The sequence below is a fragment of the Amaranthus tricolor genome, chromosome 3 (genome assembly GCF_026212465.1).
Source record: "Amaranthus tricolor cultivar Red isolate AtriRed21 chromosome 3, ASM2621246v1, whole genome shotgun sequence".
NCBI classification, from domain to species: Eukaryota; Viridiplantae; Streptophyta; class Magnoliopsida; order Caryophyllales; family Amaranthaceae; genus Amaranthus; species Amaranthus tricolor.
In genome coordinates, this window is record NC_080049.1 from 27,154,213 (window position 1) to 27,177,583 (window position 23,371).

A 23,371-nucleotide genomic window follows, 5' to 3' on the forward strand; every position below is an offset into this window, starting at 1 on the left:
AAAGATATTAAAATAGTAAATATTTTTATTTAACAAATACAATCAAATACAATAATTAAAAATACTTGTTATTATTAGATTACACACTATTTTTACAAAATTTATTTTACCATTCAGAGCTTAAAAAAGTGCAGCGACTACCGACTAGAGATGTTTAAAATAGACTCAATAATTCAATATTTACCAGACTTTTAAACCGAATCCGACTTCAAAATGAATTTAAATATGTAAAAAATCAATGTGAACAACATACAACCCAATTTTTGAATCGACCTAAAACTCGATAACCAGAATATACCTTTTAGTAGCGACAAGTTTATATTTAATACCTGAAAAGGTGCACTTTCACCGAAATCAACCATTATTGTCAGAATATACTACAGTTCACAGATAATAATAACATACTTTTTCTGGCAAGTGAGAGCAATAAATTCAGAATCCCACAGGCAGAGATGGAAAACTATTTTCTTAATAATTTTTTTTATTATAATATCGACTTTCAAACGGATCGTAGCGTATTCTAAAAGTAACCCTACATCAAAACTAAAATCTCAATAACAAAATTACATTTAAAAAAGGAAAAGTTATAAAAAATAATCTTGCTCATTGACTCAAAATACCTCCATTTTTAACTCTGTATCCCCAAGTTTTGGGATACTTAGCCTTGAACCCTAATGCACATTATTTTCAATAGGTTGTTTTGGAATATTTTGAGTGAATATGCAAGAGTTAGGGATATACAAAAATACTTAGGAGTATACAGAGTTAAATAATAATTTAGAATATTTTGAGTCAATGAGCAATAGTTGAGACTTGAGAGTATTATTTACAAATTAATAATTTGAGTACAATCACAGATTAACCCTAATCAAACAAAAAAAAAAAAAGGAATGATTAGTTACCTGATTATGATGATGTAGAAGATTGAAGAACAGGATATGCCCCAAAGGGGTGACCTGAGAACACAAGAAATAATTAGGTTGTCTTATTATTAGTCGATCATAATCTTTGGGGATTGATGACATTATTCTTGTGTAATACTAGCTATTGATAATTGGCTAATTACTTCATGTGTTCTCAGTGACACTCCTCTGGGGTGTACCCCTGTTTTCCTACGATTTTTTGGATGTTTGTTGCATTTGATTGAAATTCATGGATTTTTATACAACTAAAGATGACACTATGTTGTCAAATGACGACATTGTTACTTTTTGGTATATCATGTTGTCATCTTTCATCTCAACCAACTCTTTCTTCTGAATTGGTTTTGCTCCGAGTTCAATTCGAGAAAAAAAAATTATGTTTCAGTTGGAGTAAGTACCAACTTTTCCGTGTAAGATTATGGGTTCAATTCTCAGTTAGGAGTTTGCCTAAATTTGCTATACACAAATGGTACTTCTTCGTAATGATATGTTATTATTCATCATCATCCTCGTATTCACTGTATCCCGCTCATTAAAAACTATGATCTAGGTTTGGAGAGAGAAGGAAGGCTGCAACTTATACCCATAAGAAAGATGCAACCAAAGAGTCCTTCGGCTCATGAAAGATCCTCAGAGAAATCCTCAAAACAGAGATTCCTGCAATGAAAAGATCGAACGATGATTTATTATTATTCATCATACAAAAAATTATTCCTCAAGTGACCGACCAAAGGTTTCGTGTTGCCTGTTGAACAAACCATTACAAACTTATTAGATGACTGAAACTCAAAATTTTAAATGAAACAATTGCTCGTAGTTCTAACTTCTAAGAATAGCAACGTAAAAAGACAAAGAATTGCAGAATTTCCATGATGGTTGTTCTTCCCTACTTTTTCGTTTGAACGGTCTGGCTCAGGTAAGCATGCAAACTTTTTGTTGCTGATTCAACACATTCAGCATCAAAGAGGGCCGAGACAACGGCAACGCCTGCCAAATTTGGAGCATCTATTGTCATAACAGAATGAGCATTTGACATCCCTATACCACCGATTGCAACGACAGGTAATTTAGATGTTAAACAAACTTCTTTCAGGCCTTCCAAACCTATGGTCTGATTATCTGCTTTAGTGTTGGTTGGAAAAATGCCGCCACTACCAATATAATCAGCCCCTTCGACCCATGCTTTGTGTGCTTGCTCTGGTGTCTTGCATGAAAGACCGATTATCTTTTCAGGTCCAAGAAGAGAACGTACAACGGATACTGGCATGTCAGACTGACCAACGTGCACGCCGTCAGCATTACAAGCCAGAGCTACGTCAACTCTGTCATTTATCAGGAAAGGAACTCCTTTTGAATGGCAAATGCTGATACACTCTTTGGCTGCTTCAATGAAGTCCCTTGTTTCCATGTTCTTTTCCCTGTTAAGAACAAAAAATTTATGTAATTTTAACCAGCTCATTCAGCACGTATTTATAATGGTTTTGCGAAGGGAACATCACCAAAACCATAAACAAGTCAAGGAAAAATTGTCACAATGCCTAATACAGTAAACAGCCCATCTTGTATGAGATCGTCTCGCGGTGAGACGACGTCAAAACTAGAATCCTATATGCTAAAAGTTTCTATTATTGGGCTATTTAACCCAAGTATGAGGCATGTCTTATGAACCGTCTCATAATAGAATTTGTGTATAGTAATAAGTTTATGATTAGATTTCCTAACAAGTCATATTGCCACTACTTAAATAACTGATGTGGGAAAATGATGACCTGCTACGTAACTATGGAAGGAACTTCTCTTAAATTATGTTGTATCCGTCATTGGGTTGAGAGTTGAGACAAAGTGAGGAGTCTATATCATTAGTACCATAAGCAACAAAATTGTTCACTAAAAGCGAGCGGCAATGCCAAATCAACAAAAGAGGGTCAGGAAAGCCCCGAAAGAGTAAGACAGGTTATAGCACAAAGAAAAAGGTCAACATTGTTTATAAAGCAGCAAACGAGCTCCAATATCAACCAATAAAGAAAGGTGTAAAAGGAATTAATAGACGGTGGAGAAAGTTTTCCGACTTAGGCCAGAGGGGTGCTGAAAATGAGAATGTATCATCCAGAGTAAGTTGAGGAACAGGAGTAGAGCAAACAAGGATTATGAAATTACTTAAACAAAAGCTTCAATAGTTGGGAAATTTTAAGGACAGATAATGACATTAAAACAAACACAAGAACCTTTCATAAGGACATATGTGCCAAGTCCCAACAAATAATTTTCACCTGAGAGGCCAGTATATATCCTAGAGAATTGAACACTCAACAGCGCAGCTAAAAAAATTTGTCTTGCCCTGGCATCTGAACTTACAAAAGATTTGAAAAACAATAGTCTCATGTTTCAGCTAGTCTATTTATAACAAAAGACAGAATTTAGCAGCATAAATAATGAACCACAAAAAGTCAAAGGTCATAAACAGAGTTCATGTTGTGCATGTCTGAAGTAACAACACATGTTCTAGAAAGTTTACACTTATATAAGGAAATTTTAATTCTACAAACACCCATGTTCAACACATTATAAGATTATCTTCTCCCAGCAACACTACCTGAAACTAGTTTCTTAGTAAATTTGCACTCCAACCGTCCAAGCCCGAGTCAGATGTTTCTAGATCATAATAAGAACAGATTCACTGAATGCATAATGAGAATTAAAAGTCTGAAAGAAACCTGAGTTGAATCATTGTTGCCCCTCCTTCTATCGCAGCTTTAACAGCATCAGTGATAGAACGGCCCCACTTCTCATTCATCCCAGAATCAGTAACAGCGTAAAGGAATAAATCTGCTGGACTGAAAGCACGAGGTGTTGTACCTTTAAGTTTCAACATGTGATCAAAGGGGCCTTGAGGTCCTCTACCAATGGTCATGTCTTTTCCATAAGTTAAGGCAGTCTCAACATAGCGTTTAGCAATCTGCATACAAATGGAAAGAAAGAATTTTGAACCCGCAACTACCAAAGGTTAAAACCATTAAAATAAACAAGGCTAGGGATTCAAATACAAACTATAATGTCTAGGATACAAGCAACCCAAGAAATGGGTCATATTTTTTTTCCGATTTCCCATTGCACTTTCCTACTAGTTGTCTCCTCCCACTGCCTACTTCATCATGACATTGTAGAAAGCCATATCAAATCACGTAGAATTTTATCAGCGAATATTTAAGCGACCTCACTGTATACACCATATACACTGCTTACATACTGTCTATTAATATAAAAAAAATAATTCAGATCAGAAAAAAAAATGCAAAAAGAATCACCTTAACAGCTGAAAGCATAGGCAGACCTTTGGCTAACTCAGCTGCTATACTTGATGCCAATGTGCAACCAGTTCCATGAGTGTTACGGGTACTAATGCGTGCAGAAGCAAACTCATACAGCCTTTCTCCTGTAAACATTCATATAAAAAATAATCAAAAACTACAACTGACAGAAAACGAAGTGAAAGTTGAAACATGAAAGTGAAAGGACTTACCATCAAAGAATACATCAACTGCGTCCACTGAATCTGGAAGATCACCACCTTTCACGAGCACATTTCTGAACCATAAAATATAGGGGAATTAAAATTGAAAATCCCAATGTTGCAATTACAATGACAATACCAAAAGCTTAATTCCATAGAAGCATTAATATCAAAATCTCACTTTTCACTCACTTTTTCCATTAAAGTGCTTAAGGTGACCAGTAACCCGCTAAGTTGTTTAGATGAGATGATGTGGCATCATTATTTCTTTAAGATGATACATGTCATATTTTTTTTAGTGCACATTTTTTATTTTATATTTTTCTAGAAAATACAGCCATCCCTTTTTCCTTTCCTCCTCTTCTTCCTCCTTTGCTCGTCTTATTCATCTTAGTCCTTCTGCCATTACAGCATGACAACTTAAACATTTTCCTTCTGCCAATTACAAATGCCTGTCACACCAATATCTTTGAAGAAGCTCCAGCTCACTCTTCCCAATACACTAATAAGGATAGATTAATGTGTAGTGATCCCATATACCCTTCTTTATTTTTCTGCAAATGTATGTGTCATCAAATAATCAAGTTCAAACCATGTCGATTTGTTTCTTGACTAGAACGAGAAATCAAATGTCACTTCAAAAAAGGCTTTGCACATTGCACAATAACATGGGCCAAGAGGGTATTTAAATTGGCAAGAGATCATATCTGCGTAAACTACCAAACTCTAGAAAAATACATCATGTGTATCATGTCTCATACTTGAAAAGGGCGAATGGGGAAACTCTAACCATAACCCAGAGATGAGCACTTAAGAAAGGAAGCACAACCTGAGGAATTTTTGTGCACAATCTTGGATGTAGTCGTAGTGATGGTCTCAAAACCACTTTTGCAAACACTTGGCAATCAATTCGGATGGTTTTGCAGTTATCACAGCTTATACTGTGACAACAATATGTAATGAACTGGAACAGTCCATTAATGATCCATGATAATCGCAATAACACTTACAATTTGGCCATGATGCGTTTGGTATGTTGTACTTAGCTGAGGATGTCTTAGGGGTTCTGTGCACTAAGATAAGCCTACCAACATGAAGTGATGATGAAATGGAGGAGGTTGCCAACTCAACCACTTGGGAAGGATTATGTCATTAACATTCAGCGGCTTTTTCCAGAGTTTCACCTTGAGGACGAGGTGAATTTAGAGGCAAAGGATTACATTATGACCTATGAAATAATCATCCTGACTACACTGAATGAAGGCCCAAAATTAAACAAAGGTATTCTAGAAGAGCTTCAGGAGCAAGGAAAGGTCAGGAGCGCGACTATTCAAGTATAAATAGAAGCAAGAGAATCTCCTCAAGGCATGATGAAAATCCATTTGTTCCATTTGCACAAGTGTTTCTCTCAACACTTTCTCTCTTTGTTATTTTCTTTTGTCATATTTTTCACTCCCCTCTTCTCTCTTTTCTTTCTATGTCTCTCATTCTCATCCACTATTACAGGAGAGCTGGGGAGATAAGGCAAACTTATGGCAAGAAGGCAGAATAGCACCGGGTACTCTACAAATTCATAATGTAAACCTATAAGCACTGTAAGAAAAGTAAAATAAAAGTACAATGTATCGAAGGTATTTCATGATCTTACCGTGGGCCCATATCATAAATTAATTTTGCAGCAGACCGCATTTCAGCAACTGTTTCCAGGTGCAGGCCCCCGAGCAATAATGAGGCTTCTTTTAAGTTTGGTGTTACTAAGTCAGCCTTAGGAAGTAACTCTTCCCTGTGACATAATTTTGAAATATTTAATGAACTATGTTAAAAGAAATAATCAAAAGATGGAGGTAGTGTGTAGAAGTATGGACAATAAAAACTCAAAAGTGTCCACAAAGCAGTTTATAAAATACTTTTTTCAAAAGAACCAAGAAAGTCTGATTAAAGTAAAAGAGGAAACTATTCTATGAATTTAGAGAAGTTGACTAACATGAGTATCTTAGCATCAACTCCACGGTTTTGATTAGAACTAGGATATACTGGAGCCAAATTTAAAGAAAGATTCACTTTAGCTTGTCAACAGTGTCAGAGAATACAGAAAACCTTTGCGCTTTTAGATAAATGTAGTAGCTTCTTTTGAATGTAAAACTAACAGATTCACTACATCAGCTTTCATGCATTTGACAGAGACATGGTTAATGGTTATAAATTATAATTCACATGTAACATTAAAAAGCATGCATTCATATTAGTTCATATTCACTTTACCTAGAATACATTATATTTTCAGTTAAACATACCTGAATACAGGTAAAATAGATGAACCAGCAAGCACATCTCCACTGGTTGCTACCATCACAGGATCCACAACCAAAGCTTCCTTCAATAACAAGATAATGTCAATTCACATTTCACAACTACAGCAAAACTAGCATCTTTAAATCCAGAGACATGTGAACACCTTGAACAGGACACTCCTTGATTGATTGGAGGAGGACTTTGACCATACCAATAGAGGGAAGCATACCCGTCTTTACCTAAGGAAACATAAATCATTGCATAAACATGGTGGTCAATGATACAGGACGTGCAACCATCCCATAAAATATAAACAGATGAACCATTGCAAAGAAAGGAAGGGTGGTGAGATCACATTAACGGTTCAAAAATGATAAACTCATTCAAGTTCCACGATCAAGATTCTAGATTTGAAAAAAAGTATCTAATCTCAAATTCTTAACCATTTGCGTTCTCCAACAAATTGAACAAATGAAATCCACCTCAGCTGTGATTCAGAATTATGCAAGCAGATATAATAATTGATGTGTACTAACAATGGAAACCAAAATGAACACAGGGCTACAAAGTAATATTCTTCAAAAAAATATCAAAGTTAGCTGGCATTGGAGCAATGGCATGTTATTGTTCTTGATATTTTAGAAGCACATACTCATCAGATACACAACATGTACATGGAAAAGACATATATCTATAGATTATCAACAAGAAAGTAGAGCATGTTGAATTAAAGTAATCAACAAACTTTGTATATGACATACGCTGAATATAATTGAACAATAAATGATTTATTTATCAAAACCGAATCAAGCCTTTAGTGATGAGTGAGAACGTCCTTTTCTTTACAAAAAGAATTCTAAAAACCAAGCTAAACTTACCACATCAACTTCCATATCTGAAAGCACAGATTTCATTTGCTCAGCCATAAAATCCTCCGGTAATATGTTAACACCCTAAATGCATGCCAAAAATTTCCCATTAAAATATTAAGATAAGATTACCATTAAATCAGAACACAAAAAGTGTTAGCACTAACACCCGCCATACTCTTAACAATTTACTTCAAGGGTCCATAAACGTTGAACTTGAAATGCATTTAATGAACTAAAAGTAAAATAAATATGAAATGAATGAATAAAAACAGAATCATGTGTCTCGAGTACTAAAATAGTCCATCGGAAACGACCTCTTTGTTATCACGAGTGTATGGTGTCATACCTACAGAAAATACCAAGGGTATTTTAGTCTATCAGAAGCGTATGAAAAGGGCTGATTTGGCAATCAACATTAAGGGGAATGAATGAGAATATTATAACAGAAATTTGTTATGGAGCTTCTAGAAGGAGTATCTTTTATAACCATATTGTAGCAACAAGCTTTTTGTACTTGTGTAGCTCTATATATATATCAGTATGTAATAATTGGATGAGCATGAAATTAAATATACACTTCTCTCTCCTGTCATTCTCTAAATTTTCTCTAATCTCTGTAATCATCTTCTTCCTTCTTCTTTTCTGATCTTTCTTTTCTTTTCTGTACTATCCTTGTCTCATCTTTTCTGCCTTTCTTATTCTGTCCAGGTACCGGTTCACCACATACGGTTGCATACATCAGCCCTCAAAACACCAATTATGGGGAGCTACTTGGCATTGGGATAATGGCATGTAGTTCCATGTTTTTGATTCTTGTAGTCCTTATTGGATCCACAACCTAAATCACAAGATAATCTCCATTCAGAATTATTGTATTTTCCAATGAAGTGGCACAATATATAGGAAAGTTACAAACTTTCTCTCCTACCCCGACCCAAAAACCAGTCAGCCACCTAGGATACTATTATCTCAATAAAAGCTCTTTTCCTCCTAGACTCTGCTAGATTGCAAAAACTACCAAGCTACAGTTCCCAAATTTCACAAAGAAATTAAAATACTTTTCCAAAGCCTCTCGACACGCTAAATTCTAGCCTGTGAGAAATATACAATCTTTCACACAAAATCACCAAATTATGACCATTTTAACTTCAAAATGGTCGAGCAAAAGCTAAATTCTACACACCACTCATGCATCCTAGAGTTTGCTATCGGCATTTCATTTCCCGTCAATTCATCGATTTATCTAAATGTTGAGCAATAAACCCCACAACAAGAACATAGCGATCAAGTAGTTAAGAACTTCAAATGGATATAAGCAGATATGCAGCAGTCAATCAAATTACTTTTGAGTGTTCTACCAACGTTATATTAAAATTTGGCATCAAAGGCACCTTTTCAAGAACTTGGAATCCTATAAAACCCACAAAGAACATAATTCCAAAATCTGCAAATCACTTTATCTTCTTCACTTCAGATTCTCTCTTAAAACATCTTTTTAAAATTTTCGGACTTTGGTGATAACACCATTTGCCCAACACCACTTAAGTTTGACTCTTACTCCCACTTCACTTTTTTGATGGAAACTCAAATTCCCACTAATTTTACATAAGGTCAATACAATTGCACATCAAAAAACAAAAAGAGTCTGTTTTAACCTTTCTCTACAGTTGCAACAAAAATCATCAACCATAGACTACTAATACAAAAACAACTGAAATTTAACAGATACAAGTTCAATGTTAATTCAATATACACTCTAACATGCTAAAATTCATATCCTTTTTTACCATCTATACATGAAAAACAGACAGTAAACAAATATTTACTTAACAAAAACAAGATACCTGAACCCCAACAGTATTTTGGGCCGTAACAGCAGTGATGACAGTAGAACAATAAACCCCAAGGGCAGCACAAGCTTTCAAGTCTGCTTGTATACCAGCACCACCACCCGAATCCGAACCCGCCACCGTCAACACATGCGGTATTTTCATTGTTGGCCCATTATTCTGTTTCAAAACCATGGAAAGTTTCGAGAAATCACTGCTCCTGGGTGAATTTAACTTGCCCTGCATAAAAATTACAAAGAATTTAAAAGCAGATACATTACACCACAAATTAGCTGTTTATTTCCAAATTTAGGAGGATGAAGATTAATTAGAGTCAATTAAAATATAACAAGAACATGCCAAAAAAAAAAAAGGAAAATGAAGAGAGTTACCATTATGGAAGAGACGGTGGGGGTTTGATAGGGGAGCATTTAGACGATAGCGTCCTAAAAATCCTACAAAACCCTAATTTTAGAAATCTCCAACAAAAATAATATGAGAAATACGAAAATTTAACAGAAAATTAATAAAAGAATGTAGATGAGGGGATGGATCATTTACCTTCGAGCACTAAGAAATAGAAAATGTGATGAGTTTTGTTAGATAATAAAAGTATAATTGAAGGCTCACGGAATAACTTTGGTCAACAACGATAAATCAACGGTAGGGTAAGTTTGATTTGATAAAGTGCTTGGAAAAAATTATTTTTTAAGTTCCAAATTTAGAAAAAAAAAATACTTTTCTCAATCTAACCAAATGTGCATTTTATGATGCACTAATTTTAGATAGTAAATAGGGTTAAAAAGATAATTTAATTGTATTTAGATAGACAACTAGTCTCTTGAGGGAACGTCTCTCTAAGAAACGTATCTCAAGCTCAGCGCATTAAGATTAATGCCAACTTACCGTATTTTTAATGTCTACTTACATTATTCTTAATACTTACTTATCGTATCTTTACTGTCTACTTTCGATATTGTAAATGTCTACTTATATTATTCTTAATGCCTACTTACAATATTTTAAAAAATATAAAATGGGTCGATCCAATTACAAATGGTCTCTCAAAAAGACTGTCTCTCACAAGAATTTGTGTTGGATAAATAGTTGAATTTCATGGAAATGTTAGTAAAGAAAAAAGATAAAAAAAAAAGAAAAAGAAAAAAAGAGCATTTAATATGAATAGGCCAAAACTAAATGTGAATTATGTGATACATAATCTAATACAAGGGGGTAAATCCTAGTCTATATTAGTGAAATAGTCACCTTTGTCCTTATCAATTAACGCTATTTTTTGGTGTGTAAATAATTTGTAATTGATAAAAAGACAAGCTATAATTTAACAACTCAAAATTGTCTTATGGTTTCACCGTTGGACCATTTAATTTGAGAATTTTGGATAATTCATTAATTTTTTATTGAGGCCGTCTCAACGCGAAACGACTTTAATTGAACAAGCCTAAACATTATAAACGTGTTTTGACTTCACCCGACTCCCATCTAACTACATTATGTGTCATGGTACACACTATTTTAATATGAACTAAATTGATTTTGGCCAACTCTCCTATAGTTTGATACAACAAAAACAAACAAAAAAACACCAAAAGACTGTTACGGGTCCAGCCTATTTATCCAATACTTGTATTGCTTTGGGTAATATTTTCCTTTTTTTTTGGTTTTTATTAATGGACCTATTTATGTGGCTTCTAAGAGAAGCTTAAGGGTCATTTTTTTTACTTGGCTTGATGTAATAAAAAAAAACAGAAAAACACACAAAAAAGAAAGGAGGAGAAAAAGAGAGAAGAGGGTGCTCGTAGCTTTGAGGGCAGCCATCAGAAAACTGTCGTTTGCCGGAAATTGCACCGTTGGATCGTCTCCAAATTTTGACAGCTTGTTCCTGACATCAAGGGCTTCATTTTGGATGGTGGAGATCATCTTTGAGCTTTGGTTTGGTCAGAATCGTCTTTGGACAGATTGCTGTATTTTTGGTGATTTCACTCCTTTTGCTCTCTAATTCATCTCATATTGTTCTTGGTTGTTGTTGGTGGGTGTATGAACCTTTGTGTACTGTTTTGAGATTCTTTTTCCCTCAATTTATCAATAAGAGAAGATAGGGTGGACTCCTCAAGAGGTCTCGTGGTTTTTATCATTCACATCGAAGGGGTTTTCCACGTAGAATTTGTGTGTGTTGATTTTGTTTGTTGTCTTGTTTGTGTGACTTTGTGGGTGTCGTAGTGACCCCATTGATCCTTACAAAGACTAAATTAATTGGTAGAAAGAAAATTCCACAAAATTATGAAAAAAAATTTCTTCTAAGCTAAGAGTTGGAACACAAGTCGCCACTCGCTACCACACCACTGCGTAGCGTCCGCGCGCGTTGACAAGTCACGAGTGCCAAGTCCCCACCGCGTAATTCTTGATTACTTAAATAATCTTCAACTATCCCATTTTCCTCCATCATCATTCACAAAAACCCCCCAATTTACTTTCTAATTTCCTGTTCAGAATTCAACCTCTCAGTTGCTCAATTTACTAATTACTACAAGCTATCTCAATTTCCCATCCATGGAGGAAGAATACATCAAAGGCAAGACCACCAAACCCAATCCACCTAACAAATCAGATCTATTATCAAGCGCAAAATTAATGGCGGACGCAGCAAAATCAGCCTTAGCTCACGACACAGAAAAGATCGATAAAGCCAAAGTTGCTGGAGCAGCAGCAGATTTAATCGGAGCAGCCAAACACTATGGAAAATTGGAAGAAAAGAATTTCGGCAAGTATGTCGGTAAAGCTGAAACTTATCTTCATCAATATCATTCGTCTCACTCTTCTTCTGCTACTACCGGTTCACAATCACACGGTGCAAGCCATGGCGGATCGTATGAAGGTGGTGAAGGAAAACATGGTCAACATTCTAGTAGTGGTGGTTCAGGTGGTGGTAGTGCGTATGGGGATTATGTGAAATTAGCGCAAGGATTTTTGAATAAGAAACAAGATCATGGTGGTGAAAATGGAGGTGGTCATTCTAGTGGTGGTGGTGCTGGGGATTATATTAAGTTGGCTCAAGGATTGTTGAATAAGAAGCAAAATCATGGTGGTGAAGGTGGTAGTGGTGGTGCTGGGGATTATATCAAATTGGCTCAAGGATTTATGAAGAAACATTGATATTGATTTTGATTTTACTGAAATTAATTTTGTTGTATATGGTTTCTTGTTTTGGTTATTTTGGCTTAATTTCAATTTGTTTACTTTGTTCTAGTTGAATTTGGATATTTGTAGTCCTAATATGGATTTTATTGAACCTATATTTTATTTAAATGAACATTGCCCATTTTTATTTGATTAATTTACTTCCATTTACCTAGGTTTAGTTGCAAACTAGATAGAACCCATTACCCATATTATGTATAATTTTATTTATTTTTTCTATCGTATTAATATGTGCTAAGAAAAAATTTAATAAATAAATTGTATATTGTAGTTGTATTTCCTTTTACTTAACAATTAAAGTTGTAAATTTAGTTCATGTGAAATATTTTATATCAAATTATTAAAATTTGATTATATATTAAATATGATTATATTATTATTTTTATTTTTAATAGAGGGTAAATGATTACAATTTAGTAATTCACAATAATTATGAATTTTTTTTGAATAATTTGCAAAGAAACACCTTATAAAATCAGTTTTTTTGTAAAAAAACACTTTTTAAGAGACTTTTTATTAAAAAAAACACCTTAAATCAGTTTACAGTGACTTTTGTCAACTTTCAGGCGTTGACTATGTCATTTGTTAACTTTCAGACGTTGACTTTTGAGCTCAAATGGCATAGTCAACGCCTGAAAGTTGACAAAAGTCATCGGAAACTGATTTAAGGTGTTTTTTTTAATAAAAAGTCTCTTAAAAGGTGTTTTTTTACAAAAAAATTTTAAAAGGTATTTTTTTAAAAAAACTGGTTTTATAAGGTATTTCTTTGCAAATTTTCTTTTTTTTTTAATAGAAGAGGCTTATTAATTTTTCTAACAAAAATAAATATTACTTTATTAATAAATATAAATATTATTTTATTTAACATTAAATGTTTCAACTATTAATAGCATACTAAGACGATAAATATTTCAAACATAATAATATCTCAAAAATATGCTATTGATTCTTAATATCAAATGTGCAAAACTATTGGAAAATGAGATACCCAAGAGAAGTTAACTGGTGCCATAATTACTTGCTTTGTATATTTAATTGTTGATTGATTTCGTCAAATGAAACTGAAAAGAAATTCTCATGATGATAAGTTCTTAAAGGTCTTAGCTTTGATACAATACAACTTTCCTATACCTACTTAATACCAATTGGCTAAATACGTCCTAACTAAAGTTCTACATTTGATCAATTCAAAAACTTTACTTTGTGAGTAATTTGGTATATAATATGATACACATATTCTTGTATATCTTAAAAGAGTATACAGTACTATATCATAAGACCACAAATATCAACTTAAGTTTTTAGTTAGTTCTATTTGATTGTTTGACAATTTATGTATCATAAAACAAATTAATCTCTATAATGTTATCAGAATTCAGAAGTTAACGTGATCAAAAGTTGATTGTTAAAATCTCATCTGCACTTCATTTTAATTTTAGAGTATTAATTAATAGGATTTACCATAACCAAATCAAGCAAGAATGCAAGCAAAGGCCAAGGAAAAGAGCAACTTGCTTGTTTGAGCATGTCCCATTTGTGCATGGTGCTCATGTAAGCACTCCTTGTGCTCGTTCAAGCCTGGGAACCCTGCAAGGTTATATATGCTTTTAAATTTTGACGTTGTATTTTTATTTGAGCAAGCTTTGTATTATATTATATTGAAATAATTTTTGGAAAAAAGCGAGATCATTGTAAAAAAAAATTTCAGCGAGATCATTGTTAAAAAAAAATTTCCACCAAAATTATATTAAATTTTTATTATCAATTCTACTATTTAACACGAGTTAAAAATTTTAGAAATAGTGTTTGGTATAATTTGCAATTTAAAATTAGAAAATTAAATGTAAAAAAATAAAAATCGACAAAATCAAATATCTAAAAACCCACCGTATGAGCTATAATATCTCTAAGCCACCATTCATCAATATAATTAAAAAAAATAAACTACCTAAACTATTTAATCATAATTTTATATTCTCATATTTGAATTTGCTAATAAAATAACAAAATGGAAGAAGAACACATAATTAGCGACACAAAAAAAAGTCAAAAAAAGGCACCGTCGAACGCAGAGATAATGTCAAGCGCGAAAGTAATAGCGGGGGCAGCATTTGGTGGGGGGAATGAAAAGTGCGATAAAGCGGAGGTTGCTGAAGCTGCAGCAGATCTTTTAGGAGCTGCAATACACTACGGCAAGCTAGAGGATTGTACCTATGGGAAAGTTCTGGATAAGGCTGAAAATTACCTCCATAATTATGGGACTTCTCACTCCACAACTTCCGCTGTTCATGGTGGGCCACAACATGTTCATTCTTCTGATGGTGGATATGGAGAGTTTGTGAAAATGGCTCAAGGCTTTATGAATAAAGATGATGGTCATGATCATGCAGATCATGGTCATGATGGACATGGAGGAGGAAAGAAGGATCATGATGGTGTATTAGATCATAATGGACATGAGTCACATGATCATGATGGTCATTCAAAATCAAATAGTGGTGCAACCGGTGGGTATGGGGATTACATTAAGATAGGTCAAGGAATTTTAAAGAAATGATCATGTTCCCACACTTTCAAATGATTTTGCTTTGTTGGCTCATATTTTTTATTATATTATCTTTATTGCTTATTTATTTTTAATTGATAAATAGAAGGATCGGCGGCATGTATATATGAGATTACTTTTATATGCATATTAAATTCTTAATTATTTTTAGAGGTATTTATTCATATCGAATCATTATTAATTAATTTAGTTGTTTGAATATAATCAGTTAAAAAATAGTTAAACAATTATATATTAATAATAATTTTCACCATTTTTGTGTCATCATATATACATCTTCAAGTGTCAAGCTAAGGATTGTCCAAATCAACTTACCTCTTTTAAAGATACAAAATAATTGAATGTGTTAGTTTTGTTAGGTATTCATGATCAATATGTCAAACGAATAGATCCCATTTCTAATTGCAAGTCAACTTTTTAAAGAAGTTATAAGGGAATAAGGTAAAGTTATCAAGGGACATAAACATTCAACTAAACAGATGAAATGTACGTGTTTATTTTAAGTTAATTAAAAAAATATCTATTTATCTATTTATAAATATAAAAGAAAGTAAAACATAAATAAGCTAGTAGTCCTACCTGCAGGGCCGATCTCAAGCAAGGGCAAAGCGTGTCTACGCCCAGGACCCTTCAAAAATTTTAGTTTTTAATTAGTGTTAAGGTTAGAACTTTTCTATATATACAATAGTTTAGAAGCCTATAAATAATCTTTCGCCTCGGGCTCCTAAAAACCTAGGGCCGGCCCTACCTACCTGGCATTAAAAAATAATAAAGGTTTTATTTTAAAAATACTTCACTTGTTCTTATTATTCCGTTTAAATTTTTTAATTTACGATCAAACTTAAAATGACTCAACTTCAATAATGAGTCTCTAAAAATATATAAAATTAATATTTGAAAAACAAACATTATTGGAACTAGTGAATTCTTCAAAATATCACATAAATATATCTTTTGACATAATAGATATAAATTTAATATAATTCATAATTAAAGTTTGAATCTAAAATCTAAATATTCCAAAAGAGAATAACAAAGGAAAAAGGAAGTAGTATTAGAAGATAAAGTATTTATACGACATTTGAGTTTTCTATCGAAAGAATATACATCACTTTATAAATTTGAAGAGTAATTTTTCTTACCACTAATTGATTTTAGGAGTAAATGTGTTTTAGACTTGTAAATGAGTTACTACTCACCTCTTGTCTCTTTGTTTGTATTACACAAACTCATTTTCTAATGGTATTAGAGTTTCATTTGTTGTTGATCAATTTAATTAAAGTGTTCAAATGCCAAAGAGTATATACATTAATTATAAAATTGAGAAGTAACTCCGAAAAGGGTAATTAATTTAGCACACATTATCATTTCATTATCGAAATTTACATGATTTAATGTGTTTATATCACTTTTGAAAAAATAAAAAGGAAAATTATTAATAATAATCAATCTTTGATCTGCTGAAATAAATTCTCAAATTGTTTTTTTTTAATAAATCCATGTATTGTATTATAGTCATCCTTAAAGCTACTTTATTAAGTTAAACAATTAGAATTTATAATAGTTTAATTTATTTTTAATAAATGTAGAAAAATTATATTTTTGTACAATTTCCCAACATAAAAAGTATACGTGTTTGCACTTAATTTGATTGTGTCGGCAATGTCTTCCCTACCCAACAAGTAATTAAAGACTAAAGTTATGATTTGTGAATGAATATTATGGGTCATGGGGCCATGATTAAACACCACCATAAAAATGGATGAAAAATATCTAAATCACATAATTAATGAAACCCCACATCCTCCTCCTTCGCCTCTTTATATTCCCATTAATTTCCAACATTAAAACATCCATAACTTGAACAAATTAAATTAATAAATATATCAAATTAATTCTTGAATCATGGCAGAAGAAGCTTCAAAAAACCACACACCAACATCAGCATCGGATTTGATGACAAGCGCCAAGACAGTAGCCGAAGCAGCACAGTTGGCTGCTTCCCAACAAACAGACAAGATTGACAAGGCTAAGGTTGCCGGTGCGGCTGAAGACATTCTAGAAGCTGCTAAAAGCTACGGCAAACTCGACGAAAATAGTGGTATTGGACAATATGTAGGCAAGGCTGAAGGTTACCTTCATCAATTCTCAAGCTCCTCTGAAACTGAAACTAAAACTGAAGCTGCTCCTCCCAAAGATGGTGATCAGGAAAAGGATAAGGCTTCTCCTCACAAGGAAGAGTCTAAAGGTGAAGATGGTGGGTTGATGAATGTGGCTAAAGGATTAGGGGGTTTCTTTAAATAATATATATGTCAATAAAGTTTTATGGATCATGTTGTTTACTTGTAGTCTCTTAAGTAAGATGTTATGTTTCCTTATAATTTGATCTATGCATGTTGTTTTAGTTTTGTTATGAAAATGTACTTTGGACATTTCCCTAGTATGATTCCTTTAGTTAAAGGGTGTTTCGCAAATTATTGTTCGTTACCTTGGTTTTTTAGTTGACTTGTTTGATTAACTAGCTGAGCTAAAAGTGTTAATTAATTTGTATTAGCTTTTAAAATAATTGGATAAATCGATTGTTATGCAGATGTTTGAAAATCAAAGTATTATATGTTAGTTGTTTATTAAGTAAAAATACGAGCAGAGTGAAGTTTATGGAGACCCTATTTACTTACACAATTAAATCATAAAATGGGGCCTCTTCTATAAAAATTTGAAACCGAGGATGTCACTTTAATTTCAAAAAGAGTTTAAAACAATATATATTGTCTCCCTCCGTTTTTTTAAATTCTTCCACCTTACTATAACGGGTTTAGAATACTTTTTTTATAGAAAGTTTTTATCCCACTTTTACCCCTTAAAACCCTCCTTTTTCTTTTAATTTACCCATTTTCTTTTATTTATAATTATTTTCTCTCTCATACTTTCAATACAATCATTACTTCACACTATTATTTAATTAAAATAATACCCACTATAACCTCATACTTCCAATACAATCATTACTTCACACTACTATTTAATTAAAATAATACCCACTACAATTCAAAGATTCTATCTTTCTTAATATGTGTGAAAAACACAAAGTGGAAGATAAAAAAAGAACGGGAGAGTAACAAAAACAAATTATAGTAGACGTTGCAAAGGGACTAAATTAGTATTTGCAAGAAATGATGCCAAACCAACAATGTCAGATACTCAGATTTAACACCAACATGCTTTTTTCCATTCCACCCAATTTTTTTGCTCTTTTTCTTGATTGAAATCTCACTTCTTTTAATTTAATTTAATGAAAGTAAATTCTACTAAATTGATATCTAACTAAAAAATTTTAAAAAAATTGTAACAAGGAAAAACAACAAAATTGGTACCCGAAATTAAAGAACTTGAAGATCTCTCATTTGAGATTCCATGGTAAAACAATAATTTTAATTTTTCTTGGATGAATTTTGGCCATTAATGAAAGAACTCCGAAAACTAGTTGTTGGGAGGAAGATGAATGGATTAAAAACAATTAAGAGGAAAATTAAATTTTGAGAAAGGTGGATAATGAGATGAATGTACCAGAAAAGCTACATAGGAAATTAGTATGCGGCATTGGGGTTTGTGAAAATAAAGAAAGGGAGTTACAATAATTAAAGTAAGGAATTAGTGGAAGATTGAGAGCCGCCCATTTTTATTGTGTTGATTGGGGTTTTCGAACCCAGCTACTCTGATTGATAGTCCAAAACTCTAACCGGCAATGCTACCTAACATTATTAATACTATTATCAACATTTTTTACATTATCCATTCTAAATTTGGAGCTCTGTTCCGCTGTTCGTTGAACATGCTGAACCGGCCTAGAACCGTCATTGGGCAAAAGACTAATCAACAAATTAAAAGCTAATGAAAAAGCTGCACACTAGTATTTTATTTTGATTAAAAACCCACCTTTTTGGCTATGTGAATAGCTATTTTTCAAACATCTTTTTTGACTTTTGACTAATTAAAAAACCAACAGCGAAAACTTAACTAGAAAGTCATTAATCAAACACTCTAATTACATAGTAGGTTGTCATTTTAGGTATTTTTTTTTATTAAGCTTTTTTTTTTTAAAGTTTCACCCCAAACTATTTGGAAAAATAAGCTTCTAGCAAAAATGCGGTTAAGGGTAGCATTTTTGTACCCTAATGAGCTGAGGACTGAATTTTGGGTTGAAGGGAAAAATAATTCAATAGTTTGGTTGTACAAGGATACTACCTTGGTCTCCTAGAAGGTCAAAGCATATACTAACCACTAAGCCAACTTAACTTATTTGAAACTATTTTACTATTAATGTCGTTAGATATGGAAATAAGTTTCTAAAATGAAAGTTTCCAAAAGACTATTAATATCAAACTTTGATTTTTATTGTAAAATTAAGAATAATATTAGTATCATTTAAGAATATTTATATTACTCTTTACTTATATAATATTTTTAATTTTTAGTTTTAATGTCCTTAATTTTTATTTTTTAATATTTATATTATTAATATTCTATAAAATTCTTAATTTTAATTTTTTTTTGAATATTCTTATTTTTTAACATTTCAATACTTTAATATTTAAATATTTTTTAATATTAAAATTTTTTAATATTCAAATATTTTAATAATTTAATATTTAAATATTTTTCAATATTTTAATATTTTAATATTTTAATATTTTAATATTTTAATATTTTTAATATTAAGAATATAAAAAAATAAGAATATTTGCCTAAGTAGTGTTGGAAAATAAAAGAATTTCCAATTTGGGGTTCACAAATATTTATTTCCCAAACTAGTGTTCATTAAAAAAAAATTAATTAACTCTATTTGATTGTGATTTGGAAAGTTCCAAACCTGTTAAATCTCCCCCAAGCAAAACTAAACCAAAATTAAATTAATTCCAGTTCTCATAACAACCCTATTTATTTTCTCAAATCCCAAACTAAACATCAGTAAGACTGACGACGGAGTACTTGAAGAGATTGATGACAACCACCATCCACGCCAACCGCCGGCTTTCCACCACAGCCGTCACCTATGCCAATCACCGTAGTCTAAATCCACTATTCTAATTGAGATTTTTTTTTCCAATCAATCGAGGTAATTTTCGGATTTTCATCTCTATTTTTGATTGATTTTCATCACAAGGATGATGCTAACAACAGATCACAAGGGTACGCTATCTTCGACAAACATCTTTATTGATTTTAACTTTTGGACTTGATAGAGATTTTTGGTTGTATGTAGAAGTATTTTTTTTAGGATATTTTACTCTTTCTGTAAGACTTGTGGGATTTTTTAAATTTGTTTACGCATATATTTGCTTGACAAAACAACTTTATCCTCTTGCAGGTTTGGAATTACCAAACCAAAAAAATATAGCTTAGTAAAACTATTTTATTATATGAACACCATTTTGAGAATTATGTTTTAAAGAACACTAAAGTTAGAATTTTTTTATTTTTCAACCCCAATTAGGCAAATCACTCGTTTTTCCTTTCCACCCTTAACAACGTTTTTGCTAGAAGCTTATTATCCAAATAATTTAGGGTGAAACTCATTTTGCCAAATATTTTTTTTTAAAAAAAAAAAGCTTAGTTAAAAAATGTTCGCCATTTTAGTACACAAGGATCATTATACAAAAAGAGTTCTATTAAAGAGAGTGTTTCAGCTTTTGCTACTCAAATTTTCACAAGAAAGCAGATATTAATCGAGGAGTTCAATAGTATAAGATTTAGTGCAAGCGACTCAAATCAATAAATAGTATACGAATCACCACTCACCACATCATATATATACATTTCATTTTAATTTTTCATTGTGTTAGAAAATCTTGCTTAGATGATATCATGTGGTGTCTTTAAAAGCAAAGACACACTGTAGATAGAGGAGGTTGTCCAGTTTCTCGGTACTTATTAGCCTTCTCCATTACCTTCAATTCTTCATTCCTTCGTTTATCGTTTGCCTGTGCTTTTGCTCCATCACTGATTTCTTTTATTCTTTCCATTTCAATTTGATAATTGTGCATGGCTTTTGGCCTCCTTTTTGCCCCTTCACTCTGCGGTTTTTGTAAGCACATCGATGTTATAATTAATAACTTTCTCAAATTTATTTTAGTTCCTCCCGCTTTTTAAACTTAGTCCCATTAGATTTTTGTGCGGTTTTTAAATTAAATTTCAATAGGCGTAAAAGTAATTCAGGTAAAAATCATAAACTAATCAATCCATATTGAAAAAAAAATATATGGTTTAGACTTATCAAAATATGGTTTGAAAATTTCAAAAATTGAAATACTCTTATTTAGGGTTAAGTTTAAGCCTATTAAAACCGAAAAATAAAATTTCGAATTGAATTAAAATAAAAGCTTCATTTTTACATTAGGCTAAACTACTAATTGAGTTAACATCATGCAACCCAACATGAAAAAAGAAGACTTTAATTGACTATCTTAACAAAAGAAACTTGAGCATTCTTACAACAAATTTAGGTTTTGTTCAATAATTCAAGTTTTATTTTTTCTATCATATTTGTGCATTGCAACCATGATTATAAATTTTTTTATTTACTATTTTGATTTTCTAATTCGTTTTGCAAAAATTAAATTTGTTATTTACTTAAAAATTTGGTTTGGATCGGACTGAAAAAGTCAAAATCAAATTAATATAGATTGGTATTGTAATAAAAACTGAAATAAATTTGATTTAATTTGGTTTTATTAAATAACCAAACTTAGCTAATACATTTCATAGAAACATATAAAGTATATATGAATATTATTAAAAGTGACAAAACTAATAAAATTTAATTTCAAATAACACAAACTTTTAGAAACGAATAGAGTGACTGAAAACAGAACCTCTGCTGTTTCTATTTTCCGTCTGGCTTTCTTCTTCTTATTGTCCTCCCAATCTAAAATCGTTGCGTTCAGTTTCTCATATCTGTGTATAATACATTTATGATTTACATACACTTAATATTCAAAAATTACAGAAATTAGGGTTTAATGTTACATTTTTGGAAGTTAAATTATATACCTTGCTTTGATTTTTTCCATCTGTTCTCTTTCCCAAGCATCTGCATCTGATTCTATATCTGTTCTCATTCCTCTGTATCGTATTGACCGTTTAGGTTGAGCTTCAGTCGAAGTTGGGATCAGAGACGATGAATATGGAAAGGTATTTATTGGTAACATTTCTTGTTTTGTTGTTTTAGCATCCTGCATATTATGTGCTTCGCTAAAAGTCGGATTCCTTCTCACACTCGGATTCCTTCCGGAGAAGGAAGCAGTCGGTATCATCCGATTGATATCCTTCGATTCGGCATTATAAAAACTTGGAGCCTTTTCAATAAAATCGAACGGCGGCATATCTGTAACTTCATGTTGTTCATCGGTAAATGTTAGTCTCTTTTTCAGAAGAGTTGGAGTTCTTTTAGGTGATTGTATTGGATGGATGATTTTCTCTCGCATCATCCTTCTTGCAATTTCGTGTTCATCTGACATTCTTTCTGGTGTTGTAAAAGGTTTTGCGGTTGCGATTGTTTTGTCGACAAATCTGCTTAAGATATTAGGCAGATAGAATTGTGGTTGGACATCTGGTTCTGTTTGGTCCATGACATGCAAGTCCCTAGAGTTAATGGCATATGCTGCGGCTGCAACAGCTGCAGCATAATCTGCTTCCACATTTGGCTCTTTAAAACTCATTTGGCTTGACTCGAACCGTGTTTTAACCCAATTTTGAGGTCTCATATCTGCATATATTTACCATATAACTTATCTGATTTGTATAATGTACTGATGCCTGATGAGTATAATTAATTCCTAATAAGACAGAATAAAAAGAAAGCCTTACCTTTCCAAGATGACATCTGATTCCTTTGAGTTGTGTACTAGTAGTTCTGAAGAAATAAGAAAGAATATGAGGATTGAATGATTTATAACTTTTAAGGATGTAATAAAAGCGGGTGGTGCTTTTATTGGCAAGTAAAGATATAGAATATTCTTTGTTGCAGTCTGCAGGATCATCTTTTCATTGTTTTTCAGAATCATTTTCGTGCAGTATTTTCCCTATTATCTTGGTTTTCTCATCCATTGATCAAAGAGGTTTATTCTAATATCTGAAGTTGACTCAAACCTAAACACAATTAT

General features: G+C 32.2%; 5 protein-coding genes across 7 annotated transcripts; 3 read left to right on the forward strand and 2 right to left on the reverse strand.

The window, feature by feature from the left end:
- Positions 1-1,586: 1,586 nt before the first annotated feature.
- On the reverse strand, positions 1,587-10,475 carry LOC130808197 (thiamine biosynthetic bifunctional enzyme TH1, chloroplastic). Of its 3 annotated transcripts, none has more exons than XM_057673667.1 (11): positions 9,989-10,475; positions 9,820-9,882; positions 9,443-9,667; positions 7,605-7,679; positions 6,890-6,965; positions 6,729-6,804; positions 6,083-6,217; positions 4,444-4,508; positions 4,229-4,356; positions 3,638-3,879; positions 1,587-2,341 (listed from the first exon to the last, which is right to left on the reverse strand). In XM_057673667.1, exons 2-11 carry the CDS (start codon positions 9,856-9,858, stop codon positions 1,810-1,812), a joined length of 1,593 nt encoding a protein of 530 aa, XP_057529650.1. In that variant the 5' UTR covers positions 9,859-9,882; positions 9,989-10,475; the 3' UTR covers positions 1,587-1,809. The 3 variants fall into 3 exon arrangements, with proteins under 3 accessions (XP_057529650.1, XP_057529651.1, XP_057529652.1); XM_057673668.1 differs by lacking the exons at positions 9,820-9,882; positions 9,989-10,475 and adding exons at positions 7,913-7,944; positions 8,174-8,436 and having other exon boundaries at positions 9,443-9,582; XM_057673669.1 differs by lacking the exons at positions 9,820-9,882; positions 9,989-10,475 and adding an exon at positions 8,174-8,436 and having other exon boundaries at positions 9,443-9,582.
- An 18-nt stretch (positions 10,476-10,493) lies between these two features.
- On the forward strand, positions 10,494-12,931 carry LOC130808198 (nodulin-related protein 1-like). Its single transcript, XM_057673670.1, has one exon. The coding sequence runs from the start codon at positions 11,996-11,998 to the stop codon at positions 12,596-12,598; it is 603 nt and encodes a 200-aa protein (XP_057529653.1). The 5' UTR covers positions 10,494-11,995; the 3' UTR covers positions 12,599-12,931.
- Positions 12,932-14,651: 1,720 nt separating this feature from the next.
- Positions 14,652-15,200, forward strand: LOC130808514 (nodulin-related protein 2-like). Its single transcript, XM_057673979.1, has one exon. The coding sequence runs from the start codon at positions 14,652-14,654 to the stop codon at positions 15,198-15,200; it is 549 nt and encodes a 182-aa protein (XP_057529962.1).
- A 1,836-nt stretch (positions 15,201-17,036) lies between these two features.
- LOC130809331 (nodulin-related protein 1-like) lies at positions 17,037-17,696 on the forward strand. Its single transcript, XM_057675056.1, has one exon. It carries the CDS (start codon positions 17,115-17,117, stop codon positions 17,511-17,513), a length of 399 nt encoding a protein of 132 aa, XP_057531039.1. The 5' UTR covers positions 17,037-17,114; the 3' UTR covers positions 17,514-17,696.
- A 3,259-nt stretch (positions 17,697-20,955) lies between these two features.
- On the reverse strand, positions 20,956-23,351 carry LOC130809332 (uncharacterized). The gene is made up of 4 exons (XM_057675057.1): positions 23,076-23,351; positions 22,260-22,974; positions 22,082-22,163; positions 20,956-21,283 (listed from the first exon to the last, which is right to left on the reverse strand). The coding sequence occupies exons 1-4, from the start codon at positions 23,089-23,091 to the stop codon at positions 21,086-21,088; spliced, it is 1,011 nt and encodes a 336-aa protein (XP_057531040.1). The 5' UTR covers positions 23,092-23,351; the 3' UTR covers positions 20,956-21,085.
- Positions 23,352-23,371: the final 20 nt, after the last annotated feature.

What these genes read in the sequence shown, in the direction of transcription:
- LOC130809332 (XM_057675057.1), bottom strand. An exon ending in ATGGAAAAAATCAAAGCAAG is followed by an intron (nt 22,164 to 22,259) that starts GTATATAATTTA and finishes TATTATACACAG; the next exon opens with ATATGAGAAACTGAACGCAA. An exon ending in GGAAAATAGAAACAGCAGAG is followed by an intron (nt 21,284 to 22,081) that starts GTTCTGTTTTCA and finishes CAAAAACCGCAG; the next exon opens with AGTGAAGGGGCAAAAAGGAG.
- LOC130808197 (XM_057673667.1), bottom strand. Translation starts at nt 9,858, where the DNA reads ATGCTCCCCTATCAAACCCCCACCGTCTCTTCCATAATG. An exon ending in CCACCGTCTCTTCCATAATG is followed by an intron (nt 9,668 to 9,819) that starts GTAACTCTCTTC and finishes ATTTTTATGCAG; the next exon opens with GGCAAGTTAAATTCACCCAG. An exon ending in CTATGCTTTCAGCTGTTAAG is followed by an intron (nt 3,880 to 4,228) that starts GTGATTCTTTTT and finishes ATTTGTATGCAG; the next exon opens with ATTGCTAAACGCTATGTTGA.
- LOC130809331 (XM_057675056.1), top strand. Translation starts at nt 17,115, where the DNA reads ATGGCAGAAGAAGCTTCAAAAAACCACACACCAACATCAGCATCGGAT.
- LOC130808198 (XM_057673670.1), top strand. Translation starts at nt 11,996, where the DNA reads ATGGAGGAAGAATACATCAAAGGCAAGACCACCAAACCCAATCCACCT.
- LOC130808514 (XM_057673979.1), top strand. Translation starts at nt 14,652, where the DNA reads ATGGAAGAAGAACACATAATTAGCGACACAAAAAAAAGTCAAAAAAAG.